Genomic DNA, 15,354 nt, shown 5'->3' on the forward strand with positions numbered 1-15,354 from the left:
TTCACTCATATGTGGAACTTAAGAAACATGACAGATGAACATGTGGGAAGGAAGAAAAAAGAGAGATGGAAGCAAACCATATGAGACTTCTAAGGATAGAGAAGAAACTGAGGGTTGATGGATCTAGGTGGGTGGGGGAAGGGCTAAATGAGTGAGGTGTATTAAGGAGGCCACTTGGGATGATTAGCACTGGGTGTTATATGTAAGTGATGAATCCTAGATTCTACTCCTGAAACCAATATTACACTATGTGTTAACTAACTAGAATTTAAATAAAAATTTGAAGAAAAAAACCAACTAAATTCATGATAGCAGGGCCCCACTGAGGAAGAAAGAGCGGTGTGGGTCTAGGAAGAAGTAAACAAAGGGTTTTTCCTTATCTGTAATGTAAAGGATAGGCCAAAGTAGGACCTAATTTTTAAATTTGGGACAGTGGGGCACCAGTTATACAGGTGTTTGTAACATTAATCTTTATTCTTGTCCCCTTGCTTGAGATTAATTTGCAGTAAAGATATTTCTTCCTAAAACCTAGCAAACTGGGGTGCCTAGGTGGCTCAGTCATTAGGCATCTGCCTTCGTCTCAGGACATGATCCCGGGGTCCTGGGATCGAGCCCCATGTCGGGCTCCCTGCTCAGCAGGGAGCCTGCTTTTCCCTCTGCTGCTTCCCCTGCTTGTGTTCTCTCGTGCTGTCTCTCTCTGTCAAATAAATAAATAAAATCTTAAAAAAAAGAAATAAATAAAACCCAGCAAATAAACCCAAAAGCAATCACATGATTTTTGTTTCATGATGGTAGGAGTATAGACTTCCTTGAAAGACCCTAATTCTTGGAAATTGTAAAATAAGTCTATACCTGCACTGTGAAATGACTCAAAGGAATCATTAGTAGGCCAGAAATAGCAAGGAGTCCCTGAATGAGGGACAGCAGATGGGGTCCAACTCACTTGTTTGAGTAAGCCATGGTCCACAATCTGTACAAGGGTTGTTGCAAATGGAGGTCCTGGCCCAAGCGTGTTCTATGACCTGGGGAGGTGCTGGTTGGCATCAGAACAGGGCCCACAGGCAACTGAAAGGTGAATTAGTATATGGCAACAAGAGTAGCGTGGACTAACCCCAGCATTTCCCTACCTATCTTGCCCCCAGTACTTACCACCAGGGGGTGGCTACAGCAATGTCTGCCCAGGTGAAAGCAATGCCTATGGACACTTGGGCACACAGCCAGTACAATGCTTGGAAAAGAACAGGGTAAAAGACCCAAAAGAATTGCAGCCTATGACTTTCCTTCTCCTGACATAGCAAGTTACCACAAATTTAGTGGCTGAAAACAACCACATTTACAATTTTACAGTTCTACAGTCTAAAAGGTATCTGCAGGTCTGTGTTCCTCCTGGAGGTTCTAGGGGAGAATCCACGTCCTTGTCTTTTCTAGCTTTTAGAGGCCTCCTACATCCCTTGGCTCATACTCCCTTCCTCCATATACAAAGCCAGCAGCATAGCATCTTCTCTCCTCTTTGATCTCTTCTTCCATCCTTAGATGTTTCACTGACTCTAACTCTAATGTCTCCCTCCTATAAAGGACTCTTGCATTTACCTTGAGCCCATCCAGATATTTCAGGATAATCTCCCCATCCAAAGACCCTTAACTTAATCACATCCACAGAGTTCCTTTTTGCCATATAAGGTAACATATTCACAGATTCTAGGGATAGGGATGTGGACATTGTTGGAGTCTGAGGGGAATTGTTCAGCCTACCTCAACTTGCATGAGTTATTTCCCTTTAATCTTTACAACACCACTGTGACATACCTATTTACAGAAGGAGAAACAGGCTTAGAAAGGTTAAGTAACATGCTGGACTTGACACAGCTTGGAAGGGGCAGAGCCAGGCATGGAAAACGGTAATGTGACAGGATCTCTGCTTTGCTCTTCCCCACACCTGTCCCTTTTCTCATCTCTTTTCCTTCCACTCCTATTTCAAGAGAGCAAGAATACTCCCTTCCATCCTAAGCCCTCGTGAACTACTAAATGTACACTCAATTGGAGCAGCTGCAAGGTGTGTGATGGCAGAAGCCAGGGCTTGGAAATCTGAAGACGTGGGCCCAAATACTGACATTCACCAGCAGCGCTATGTTCTTGGGCAAGAGAGCTAACCTTTTTCTAGCTTCATTGGCAACTGAGGGTTCTTGTAAAGATTTCAGTTTGGAGGTAGTTTAGGCACATAGCCTACCACAACAATGTTAGTTTCCCCTCCTCTCTTTGTACTCCTAGGGCCCTCACAAGTCAGTTGCCCTTCCTTTGTCATGTGCTATTTATTCCAAACAAACCTGTGGTCCGCAATATCCCAAGGCATAGTTTAATTATTTCCTTCTGTTAAAACCATGCCTAGTGATATTCTGGCTATTAAATGTACTGTGTTTATTGATTAAAACAACTTTTGTAGCTTGTCTTACATAAATGTGATTTCTGTTAAACTTTTGTGTATACTGAGTGTACCTCACAGACTAAACCCTGTTCCTGATTACTCCTTTGAGGAAATTGTGTTGGAAGCCACAACTAGCTTGTACATTGCTTCAGGTAGGTTCTGATCTACCTAGGGTGCTATGGGGAGCTGTCCTGTCTTGTGGAGTGGAGAAAAGGTTCACTCAGATGAAGCCCGAGACAGAGAAATTCCCCCCGCCCCCTTCAGACAGCTGGTTGGTAGGCAGAAGGCAAAGCAACAGTAAGCATACACTGCCCCAAATTAGTTTATGGCCAGGCTTCCCCAACAGGAAGACTTGGTGGGCTCTGGGTATAAAGAAAATTTCAGTTAGCAAGTGACTGTTGGGAAGATAATTAATTTGCTGTATTACATTTCATTAAATCCCATCAGAATGGAGAAGCTATTTGAAAAAACACAGGTGATTTTGCAGTCTTCTAGGCAGATTCATAAACACCAAACAAAAGAGAGAAAATAAAAAACCCCTGAACTCAGAGGAACCCCCTTTCATCCAGGATCACTGGTATGTACTATTGGATATCCAGAGAGCCTGACAACAGGCCTGGAGAAACAAGGTTGGAGAGATTAGCCTTTTCCTGTTTGTTCAGAGAACAAATCACAGGACAGAGATGGTAAGTGAACTCATCAAAGTCAAAGAGCTTGTAAGCAACACGGGCTGGGCCAGAACTCATGTTCCAAGGTTTGAGTTCAATGCTCGTTACTCTATACCAGGCATCCCCTTTCTACACATGTATAGAGGACTGAGCCTTGTTCGGTGCAATTCAGATGGCAATTCTGCTTTCCAAATGGGACACACTGCCCCACCTTGGCACTTATTCACTAGGTATAGCCATATCCTGTTCCACAAACTCTATCGAGGTCTGGGAGACATCAAGAAGCTAGACAGGGCCCCTTCCCTCGATGGGATTACAATCTGAGGTTCTGTCAAGCAAGCATTTAATCTCTTCCAGCCAAAAAGGTATAAAGTATTTGCTTGCTTTTAAAATGTTCAGCTAAACACATGTGCAAAATCTTTTCCATCATGTATTCCTTCAACATGCATTTATTAAATGCCATTCTCACACACTGCTTGAAACATCTGAGAGGCAAAGGCTGTGCTTCCTGTATGATAAGTGCTTTTAATTTGTTATCTCATTTAATTCTCACAACCCTATGAGGACAGCACTTAATTAACCTCACATTATAGATGAGACCGAGGCTCAGAGAGGTGAAGTGACTTATGCAAAATAGTATCTTTGGAATGACATGAGAAAGATACAGAGTGCTTGCTATAGAGACTCCTCCCTCAGGGGACTGAACATGGACTCACTATTCATCCAGGAAGACAAGCTTCAGGGAGGAAGAGGCCTGTGAGTAGGCAGATGGAATTTAGATAATTGGGGATGAGAGGAAAAGCAATTCAGACCAAGGAACTACTGAGCAAAGACCCAGAGTGGATAAAGTTCAGAGTATGCTCTGGGTTACATTTGGATTACCAAATGAATGAAAGAACAAAAATAAACCAGGCATTCAGGTGGACTGGAGCCTAGAAACCTCAGAGCCAACCTGCACTTCCACCACCTTCTCCCCATCCCCCTCTTCTACCCAATCAGTCCCTAAAGCCTGTCCAGGATCACCCTTCAAATGGCTTTCTGCATCCCCATCCTCATGGCAACTGCTTTAAGGCTCACTTTCTTTTCGTCTCGCTTCTTATTCTGATTGCTTCCTAATGACCTGCGAGACAACAGTCTGTACAGCCTCTGTGAAGCTCTGCGAATGCAAGTCTGATCCAGTCAGTGACCTGCTTAATAATCCCATGAATATAGAACATTTAAAGATTCTGCACCTCTTGCACAGTGTTCACAGCTTTTGCAGTCCCACCTCCCCTCATCACCCAGCAATTCAGCCATAGGCATCTTATCTGGGTCATAGATGGGTCCATGAATCAATTAGTATACACATAAACTATTTCTGAGAACAGGGATGGTAAATTAATGTGCTGTGTAAGCCAAGACAGGAAAGGATAACTGAGACCACTGATATCTCCACAAATACACTCCTCAACTCGATTCCCCCACACACTCCACCACCACCCCTTGACACACATACATGTACATGCCGCATTCTGTGAGAATTCCTTCCCAATACGCGCGAGCAAATGTACCAAACTGAAAAACACAAGAATCCTATGGTATTCATTTCTCCCGTGTATTCCCCTGCCCTTGCCAATCTCTAGCTGTCATCTCTGCCCTAGTCCCACCCCTGCCTTGTTGAGCTTCTTTTCCTATCTGACAGCGGAAATCTGGGTGGAGGAGACGCCCACTTCCTCTTTGGAGTTCGGAGTGCGTGGCAGAAAAGGCGGAGTCAGTTCTGCAGAGCATTTGCGCGCGCTTGCGGCGGGAGCGAGTGCAGATGGCGGTTGCTCATGCATTTCAGCTTCCCTGGGAGTGAGCTTTCTCGCTGAGAACGTCTGGTTTGTTGCTACAAAGACTATTGACATTGCTGGCTTCAGCGACAGCAGCTTCTTAAGGTAGAGGTAGTTGCGTTCTGCAGAAGTTGCAGGCATCTTTCCCTAGAATTGCAATAAGCTCAAGAGCCCATAGTAGAAGACATGCCTCGGGGTCGAAAGAGTCGGCGCCGCCGTAACGCAAGGGCCGCAGAAGAGAACCGCAACAACCGTAAGATCCAGGCCTCAGAGGCTTCTGAGACCCCGATGGCCTCATCTCTAGCCCCAAGCACCCCGGAGGACGACCTGAGTGGCCCTGAGGAAGACCCTAGCACTCCGGAGGAGGCCTCCACCACGCCTGAGGAAGCCTCCAACACCGCTCAAGTGCAAAAGCCCTCGGTAGCCCGGAGCAATTTTCAGGGCACCAAGAAAAGTCTCCTGATGTCCATATTAGCCCTCATCTTCATCATGGGCAACAGCGCCAAGGAGGCCCTGGTCTGGAAAGTGCTTGGGAAGTTGGGAATGCAGCCTGGCCGGCAGCACAGCATCTTTGGAGATCCAAAGAAGGTCGTCACAGAGGAGTTTGTGCGCAGAGGGTACCTGATTTATAAGCCGGTGCCGCGTAGCAGTCCCGTGGAGTATGAGTTCTTCTGGGGACCTAGAGCACACGTGGAATCCAGCAAGCTGAAAGTCATGCATTTTGTGGCAAGGGTGCGTAACCGATGCTCCAAGGACTGGCCATGTAATTATGATTGGGATTCTGAAGATGATGCAGAAGTTGAGGCTATCCTCAATTCAGGTGCTAAGGGTTACAGCGCACCTTAGGGAAATCTGGGGCAGACTCTTGATGGGGGTTGGAAACAATATCAAAGTTACCCCAAGGAGTAGATTAGCTGGGTCCTGAGTTAAATATGATGGAAAAAGGGGGGCATTTGATATTTGTGATCAGTGCTAATTGTTTAACTGCAATATAGAGCGTTTGCTATGGATATTGTACGATTGTATACATTTTATATAGTGCTGATTAAGGTCAAATTATGATTAAGATACGATTGCAGAAAAGATTTTTTTTTCTTTTTTCTATCATTGAGATTTAGTATAACAGTTTTGCTAACGTTGTAAAATGAGTCCATCATACTCTGTGATCTGATACATATTTTAAATAGGCTGTTCTTGAAAGTTTGAAATAACCAGTAATGTGAGAGAAGGATAGGGGAATTCTTTTATGTCTGACCTTTCTGAAACCTTTGTTTCTGCTATTGTGTAAAGAAAACTAACAACTACCATGAATTTACTTAGTTACTGTGCAAGAAAAAAAATAAAAGCATAATGACGAGGACACCTTGTTCATTTACTGACCACCAGTTATGTGTGAGGCATCAGTCTAGGTTCTGGGGATACTCCGTGGCACACAGCCCTCAGTTCTAAAGAATGTTCGGGATTACACAGGAGAGACAAATACGTAAACTGGCAGTGTGGTAAACGCTGTAATAGGGAGTGAGTATGGCGTGCCATAAAAATGTAGAAACGCTTATGTGACCTGTCTTGGGGGTGGGACGGGAAAGAGGGGACATCACAGGTTTCTATGAGAACCCAAGAGATGCTTAAATAAGTTTGGGGGAATATGAAAGGGGCAGCAAAGCATTCTGGGAAAATACTGTGTATTAGGTATTTTTGGATACCTAACCCGGCTTGGAGGGAGGGGGCATTGGCAAAGGGAAGGGGTTATCATGGGGTACTGTAGAAATAGAAAATACACTTAAATCGGCTTGAGAAGAGGGCCGGGGAGAGAGGGGTGGTTGCAGGAAAAAGGACATTGTGGGGTACTACAGAAATTAAAAAGATGGGACTGTCAGAAAATTCTTGGTGAGATGACAACCTGAGGTCTGAAAATAATATTGAAGATGGGGAAGGGAGTAATTATGGAGGCAGTAAAGGCAGCGTGGACATTAGGGAAACAACAAATTCTCCACTGAACGATTAAGGTTATGTCAAGGGGACAGCGGAGAAAAAGAAATAAGGTGGAGAAAAGGTGAGCAGAAGCTAGAGCCTCAAAGGGTGGGAGCTATGGCTGATTTTAATAAGAACAAAGATGGTTAATAATAATGATAATCCTGGAATAATAATAATTTAAAAAAGCAAAAAAAAAAAAAAAAACAGAGCCTCTTGGATGAGTCAGAGAGAAGACTCGACCTGTGGCATCTCTGGAAGGTAACCTGGCACTTCTCTCAGAAACTACAGTTTGTTAAGGTGTGCTAATTGTTTTAAAAGTGTGTGTGTGGGGGGGGGTGTATGCATTTTGGGGTGGGAGGGGAGCAGAGTTAGCACTTTGACTCTCCTTCAGCCAGGGTAGGGAGTCCAGAGGGCTACCTGGCATGGTGGCTCATGGTGCACAAACGTGTGGTATCAAGTTTCTGCCCACCTCCAGGAGCTTTCACACTTTCTCACCTCATTGTACCAAGGAGCTCAATGTCCTTCCAATCTACTCTATCACCAGGGAGTTCTGAATCCTCTATCTCACCCTACAGCAAATCTGGAGATGTAGGAGTCATCCTTCACATTCTTTTCAGCTATAGGCAAAGAACATACATAAGATGTTCTGGCCACCCCCAAAGTCTACCACATCTACCCTTAAAACTAAACACTGTGTGAACCAAGTCCTCTAATAGGGAACTCCAAGGAGAGGTGCCTCACCTAGCTTTGTGGGGCTCAGAGGGAGCAGCTATCATACACAGGAGAGTGGCCAGGGTACCTTCTTTCTTTTGCCTCCAGTCAGTCTTATCCTGTTTCCAGCTGTGTGCAAGGTAAAGTCACTGGAGCCAGGGTAGGCTAGCAAATGGCTTTCTGGCAAAGGCCCAGGGACCCATAGACATCAGCCTGCAGACAAAGGAGGCTTCAAACAAAAGTGGGAAGTATGACACCTCAGCAGCTCCAAATTCCATTCAGCAAACAAGAAAAGAGTGAGAACCTTCTATGATTCAGGCGGTGTGATAGAAACTGGGGCTGCAGAAAATGAAAAGGCATGTTTCTGGCCCCAGAGGAGCCCTATTTGCCAATGCCACCTCCAGAGGTAGATAAGGTATGAATCTGAGGTTCGGATTACTAAGTGACTTTCCTGTCTAGAGCCACAGGGGTGGCGAGTGACAGATCCTAGGCAAGACCCCACATCTGGTCCCTGCAAATCCACAGTGGTTATCCATAGGCCACCCTGCTGTCCATGTCTGCCTGCCGATGCACTCACAAGGTCTCTGTCTTCAAAAGAAACATGCAAAGTCCATGGGACAGGTCTCAGTAACCCCAACTTCACCCTCAAATCCTTTGGGGAACAAGGCTGACTTTAAATTCTCTCCCTTTTATAGAAAAGGGGCTCGTACAAATCAGTCAGCACCAAGTCAGTCAGCTAGTAAGTGGGAGAGCCTGCAGAGCAAAGATTTATTGAGCATCTCCTCTGTACCAGGGGCTTGCCACATATCTCTGCCAGGTCAGTAAGATTACCCCTGTTTTACAGGAAGCTCCAGCTAACTCAGGGGAAGAAATAATGTCCTTCCAAAACCTGTCTGAATCTATGTTTTCTTTGGCTCTGGTGAGGAATAATCATCCAATTGTCTAAAATGGTTATTTGCAAGTGTGGGCCAAGAAGCTTAATTCAGCCAGAGAACCAGTAGTACCCAGTACAAAGGGAGAAAGAGTGGGAGTATACTGCAAGCTGCACTGTAAAAGAGATGACTGCTGGAATCCTGAAGGCCTCCGGCAGGAGGCTCCACAGGGAGGCGCAGAGGCTTGGGTGACCTGCCTTAGTCCAGCAAGGAAGCAATTAATGACCCAGATTCACTCATCCCTTGGCCTGGAGGTTTAGTGTATCTCCCACCCCTTTGCACCACCCCCCCGCCCCCCAACAACACACTACTTTGGTACCACAAAGAGTTAATCTTCATTTGATTAGGTAAAAGCTGAGCAAGGGTGGGATTTCCGGTGGCTGTGAAATGAATGACAGGGCCGAGGGAGAGGCAGGGAAAGGAGCTTCTGGAAGGTGGTGAGAAAAAGAGAATATTCATTGTTTCATTTACATAAATTCTTTGAGCTTTGAGCAGTATCCAGAGGGGACACAAGCTGGGAACCTCTTGCTGTGTAAGTCAACAACCCAAGCTGGCCCTATCCCAGCAGAGTTTCCACACAGTGAGTGGAAAAGCTGCAGTTTTAGTTGCCAGAAGGCCTCTGAAGTGGATTGAGTTTCTGGGTCCTAGAATACTCCAGTTGTTTAGGGGGCTCAGAGATAGAGAGCTCAAAAGTCCCCAGTACATAGCAAGAGTGGCAGCTGCCATTTCCTGAGTGCCTAAATCGTGCCAGGCACTTTGATGGTTGTTTTCATACATTGTCTCCAATGTTTGCAACAGACCAGCAAGGTAGGCCAAGTTTACAGAGGAGGAAACTCAGGGTCAGCTATCAGAAGCAAGTTGCTAAGATCGCCTGATTGGTCAGTGACAGCCTTGGACATGAACCCAGGGCCAGGGCCAAGCAAGTCTGAAGCCCACACTATTATAGTAAAACAACAGACTGCATCACCAGGGCACCTGGGGCTCCACTCGGCCTTGGGGAAGTCCTCTGTCTTCAAACTCTACCACAACCCAAGGGTAAAAGTGAGAAGGAGCATGCTGGGGTGGGGTGAGGAGGCATGGGAAAATAAGGTTAATAAGGCATTTGGGGATCAGCTGTGGATGTTCCTTCACTCTGAATTATTGCGGCCCCAATTGCTGGGCATCTTTCAGGGGCTGCTATGTGTAGAATGAATATTTCCTTCCAAGACAAATGTACCTTCTCCATCATAGCACATTGCTCAGAAACGTCACTACCCTGAACATACCATCAATCCTCAAATCCCAGGTCCTGGCTATCACACAGTGAACCAACCAAACAGCAACCTTTCTGGGCCTGCAACGTTGCTGGCTGATGCTGTTTCCAATCCAGAAGGTACGATGGGTCACCAGAACTCTACCTTGAGCAGCGTAGAGTGTCTGAGATAAGACACAAGCAGCAAGCAGTTAGCTATCTGCCCATGCAAGAAGACAGGCTGAGGGGGGCGGGGTCTTCCTTGGGCCCAGTGTTTGTGGCCATGGCCCCAGCAGTCAGGCACAGAGCAGACCATGACCATGGTGAAAGAGAGATATGGATTCTGCCTGGGTTCACATTCACCCCGTGAGGTGGGTAGGGGCCAGGATCCCTCTGTCTCTTTCCTTTGGCAGAAGCAAAGAATTCCAGTGTTCTGAAGGAAATGATTTTGAAAGCAGTGGTGGTGATGAAGAAGCGTGATTGCTATGAAGATGTACTGAGACCTATGGGTTACTCCAGGGCTTGTGAGCCATGAAACAGTTAAACATCAAAGAGTTAATGGAATTTCTTTGAAAATCTGTGCAAGGACGCTTGCACAAGGGAAGGTCTCAACTCAGTCAGAGCTATATTAGAAGAATAGCTCTGGAGCAATCCAGGGCTTGCAGAACAGATTTTGGGAGGGAAAGTGGACTCTAGATTCGTACTGCTCATCACTCAACAGACATAAAGCTCCCACAGGGAGATTTGGAGGGGAAGATAGAGTCCATAAACAGCTGGTGAAAATCAGGCCCACTTCTATCTCAGTTCCTTGTGACAAATGACACCCTTGCAGATGTTATCTCAAAGTGTGCAATGTATGAGAAGCTCCTGAAATCCCTCCTGTAACTATGACCAAGGAGGCCCTTGGATTCATTCTCGGCCTGTAAAGTTTCAAAAATAACCAGGCCTATGTTATTTTGGACGTTGTGATTATCTGACAATTCATCCATTCACTCATTCGACACACATTTACAAAGGTCAGTTTGTGCTAGTCACTGTTCCCAGTCACCTGGGGTACATGAACAAATCACAAGCTCCTTTGCAGGGAAAAAAAAAACAAAAACAAAAAACAGAAAATAAAAGGTAAACCTTTTAAATAACAAATTAGGCAGTACCTTAGAAGGTGATACTTACTCTGGTCGGCAGGGGTGGGGGGGTGGGGCGTCAGGGGTAAGCTCACACAGAACAGGGTAAAGGTGGATTGGAAATGCCAGGAAAGAAAGGGATCATTAAATTCTACTAAAGGGTAGGCTGGGTAGAAAGAAATGAAAAAGGTGAGGGTGTCCGCCTTGCTGATATATAAAGGAAGTATTGTTCCTGGTAGAAGGACCAGTTAGTGCAAAGGCTCCAAAGCCCAGGAGTGGCAAAGCCCATCTGAGGAAGAGTGGACAGGCCAGTGTGGCTGCTGTGGAGTGAGCAAAAAGGACAAGAGTTGGAGATGAGGTCAGAGATTAACAGAAGCCCACATTATGTGGGAGCTAGTAGGCCATTTTAAGGAACTTGGCTCTTGTTTGCAGTAGAATGTGTTGGGGGGGCTGTGGAGAGGAAGGAGATAGTGAGGGACTGAGCAGAGGAGTGGCACCATCTGACTTATCTTTTGACTACTTACTATGTTAAGAATAGAGTGAAAACAGGCAAGGGTGGGAGCGGGAACACCTGGTAAAAAGTCAGGCTAGAGATGATGGTGGTTTGGATCATCTACAGGTAACAGTAGATATGGTGAGAACTGCTCAGTTTCTGGATACATTTTGAGGTTGTTCTAACAAAATTCCTGATGGTTTGGATGTGGAGTGTCAGAGAGGAGTCAACACTGACTCCAGAGTTTGCGGGGGGGGGGGGGGTTGTTTTGTTTTGTTTTGCTTTTTGGGGGTTTTGTTTTGTTTTTGTTTGTTTGTTTCCTGAGCAAAGAGTAGGATGGAATGGCTGTCAACTGATATGGGAACTGGCTGTAGTTGGAACAGGTTTTATTGGTGGGGGAGGAGACCAGGAACTCAGTTCTGGACATATTGAATGAAGATGTCTCTTTGACACTCAATGTGAGCTGAGTAGGCAGTTGTATAGAATTCAGTTGTATAGAAGTCAGGAATTTGGCTGAAAAGTTGTGCCTAAGATGTATAGAAGGCATTTAAAAGCCATGAGACTATATGGGATCTGTTAGGGAGTGAGTGCACATAAGGAAAAGCAGAAGATCATGGACAGAGACCTGTAGCATAAAGGGATCAGGGGGAAGAGGAGATGCCAACTGAGAAGACTGAGAAGTTTCACCAGTGCTGTAGACCAAGAATGTAGTGTCCCAGGAGCCATGTGAAACAAAGTGTATGAAAGGAGAGTCAGTGGTCAACTATGCTCAAAGTGCTGACACTAGGTGAGATAAGAGGAGAAGTGAGAATTGACCACTGGATTTAGCAATGCATAGGCTTCTGGTGACCTTGATGAGAGCAGCTTCATTGGAGGGTTGGGTGATAGGGCCTGCTTTGGACAAGTTTAAGAGAGAATGGGAGGTGAGGAGTCTGTTAGTATAGACAAGCTTTAAAAGGAGTTATGCTGCAAGGGGGAGCAAAGAAATTGGCCAGCATCTGCTGGGGGAAGAGAGAGTCAAGAAAAGATGTACTTCAGATGGAAGAAATAGCAATGTGCTGAAGGGGAGTATGCAGCAGGGAGGAGTGAAATCAACAGCACAAGGGAGGCAGACAGAATTGCTGGAGCATTAACTGAGTAGGCAGGAGGGCACTTGGACCTTGCAAAAAGGGCAGGACTAGAGCATGCACAGGGAGTTGCAAATCATGTAGTTACCAGATTGGGTAGAGGTCAGCTAGGCTTTCTGTCCCCACTGAACTCCTCTAGCTGAGGTCAGGCACCTGCCTATTTGTTGAGCCTCCACGTCTGCTGAGCATCTATTATGTACCAGGCACACTTCAGAGCACCTTAGTAATATTTAATACTCCAAACAACTCAATAATGCGGGTTATATTGTTATCCCCATTTTATAAGTTAGAGATGTGCTGCACAAGCTGTTCAGATGGATTGGCCAAGGGTACTCAGCAAACAGTCGGAGGAGTAAAGTTTTGAACCCAAACAGTCTGACTCTCAAGGCAGTCTTATAACCATAAGCCCAAACCTGCTGGCAAGTCAGAGTGTGGAAGTACTCTTGCTTCCTCTTACATTGTTGTGAAGCCTCCCCACTGAACGAACCACAGCTACTTGGAATGACCACATGAGAGCCACAGTCTGTATGTGTGAGCAGTTGCCCCAGTTTCCTATATGATACAACTCGTGCTCTATTCAGTGCTGGAGCTACATTCTAAGTCTGAGGCTGAGTAGCAGAGCCCCTGTGATCTTGACTTGCTTAAAACAGACCCCTCCTCTGAAGGCTGGCCCAGCTCCAAGTGGAACAGACATCCCAGAACCACAGAACTGACCTCTCCTTGACTTTTAGAACATCCTTACTACCTGAAGATCTGACTCTGACCAAGCCAGGACAGTAGGTCCCTGGGGACATTAACAACTCTGATCAAACTAAAAGGCCATTGTGCCATTCGGAACATTTGTGGGTATCCTTTAGGCTGTTGGCCACACACACACACACACACACACACACACACACAAACACACACACAAACACACACACACGTACCCACACACGATCTGCTTGTTCTTGGTTGGGCTTCCTTCAGTTGGCTTCATTCTGAAGTCTTCCTACTCCCTGCTAAACTTGTCTAGTAAACAATCCCATCTGATATGACCCCAAGGAATGAGCTTCACAGTGATGCAAAACCCTATCTGTAGAGTAAGCCTGAGACTAGAAAAAGCTTTCACAGGATTGGGTCTCAGGTCACAGGGTCTAAGCCTATCCTGGGAAAAGAATAATCATATGGCTAATCTAAGCCATTGAGAACGAATTCAGACTCCATGAGAAAAAAAGAACAGAGGAAGAAGAGAGGGCAATGGGGCCATCAGAGACCCAGATCTGGAGAGCAGCTTATTTTATAGATGAGTTCCTTCAGGGCACACACACACACTCCAATAGCCCTGACCCAGAAATGGCAATCAAGGCCTTTAGGCACCCACCTCTCTGCAAATGAACATTTAGTATTGTTTTACTCTGTTTTCCCTTCAAACAGTGCTTCAGTTAACATGCTTGAAACTGTATCCCTCTTTTCCTCCAAGATGCTTCCCATCCCTGCTGCAGGGATTGCAATAAAGGCTGCCATTGAGTTGGTCCTCAGGCATCACTGGCCCATGTCGGGGGGGTAGGGTGGTGGAGAGCAGCCACCAGGGTTAGGTAATCAGCATTTCTGAAGTCCTAGTAAGATAAACAAGTGCTGGACACCAATGGATCAACAGTTGAGGTAAACTACGCAAGGCGAGTGGAAACATGCTGGCCCCAAACCCAAGGCTTCTACCTGGGGACCTAGTTGAAGTTATCTAACTTGAATCAGCCTCCATGTACACCACCAAAAACATGAACAATGCTTATAGACATGCTGTGGAAAATAAATCACCCGATCTTCACAAAGCTCCTAGACTGCTGCTTCTCAAATTGTCTGTGGTGAAGGATGAGTATTTTGTTTTACCCCAAGTCAGTCACACGGATCAATACATTTGTATAACACAAGGAAAATAAGTTAATAGAAAGAAGAAAAATAGCAAAGACACACAAAATACAAGACCTGATTTTTGTTAACATCATAGAGTCTCTCACCATCATAAAATACAATGATGCTATAAGAATTTTCTAAACATGTACTTTCAAATTATGTACTTACCGCAGATCGGTAACACACTTTTGCAAAGCAGCAAGTGTCCGCGGACTGCACCTTCATCCCTTCAGCTCTGGCACAGTGCCTGGCCCATCAGAGACATTCAATCGGTGGTTGCTATTGCAAGGGAATTATTACAGAATATGGTCCTTATCATGAAGGAGATTAAATAAAAAGAAATCACAAGTAAAAAGAAGAAGAAATACCAAGTGATTCGATTGCTGATGGAGTGTCAAGAGAGATGTGTGCCCAAGAAGGAGTACAGGAGTTCAAAAAGAAGATATCACAGTGGTCAAGACTTCTGCTGGGTCTTGACGGTCAAGGAAGGATGGAACTTACTTTGTAGCTTTTTGTATTTTATGATTGTAGGAAAGCTTCATGCTCATTGCACACATTTCTGCCAGTCCTGAAAGTATAAAGAGTTCGGGAAATATTTAGCCTTAACCCCACCATCCAGAAGTTAACTGTGCTAACATTTGTGGGTGTACTTTCAGTGCATAGTCAGGAAGATGATACTGATGATAATAATAATGAATAGGATAAAAATTATAACTACAGATATAATATGTATATAAACACCTAATGCTATATACACATATTTATAAACATTTATACCAGTTTTCTGTAGATCAGTACAAACAAGTACCATGACCCAGAGCCCTCCCTATTATCACTGTTGACCCCATCATCCCTCTTGGCAAAGATTCCCACAGTTGTTGTGCCTGGGAGCCCCAGAAGGGGGACACAAATTGCTATCAAGACCTATCTGTTCACTACAGTCCTCAACAAGCAATCTTGAAGTCTTC

The 15,354-nt window shown here is 45.3% G+C and overlaps 1 protein-coding gene across 1 annotated transcript; it reads left to right on the forward strand.

Moving 5' to 3' along the window:
• Positions 1 to 4,837: 4,837 nt before the first annotated feature.
• Positions 4,838 to 6,261, forward strand: MAGEH1 (MAGE family member H1). The gene has a single exon (XM_045871781.2). It carries the CDS (start codon positions 5,088 to 5,090, stop codon positions 5,745 to 5,747), a length of 660 nt encoding a protein of 219 aa, XP_045727737.1. The 5' UTR covers positions 4,838 to 5,087; the 3' UTR covers positions 5,748 to 6,261.
• The last annotated feature ends 9,093 nt before the right edge of the window (positions 6,262 to 15,354 follow it).

The sequence above is a fragment of the Mirounga angustirostris genome, unplaced genomic scaffold (genome assembly GCF_029215605.1).
Source record: "Mirounga angustirostris isolate CCGP_5_RB_7025 unplaced genomic scaffold, mMirAng1.0.hap1 SCAF_11, whole genome shotgun sequence".
NCBI classification, from domain to species: Eukaryota; Metazoa; Chordata; class Mammalia; order Carnivora; family Phocidae; genus Mirounga; species Mirounga angustirostris.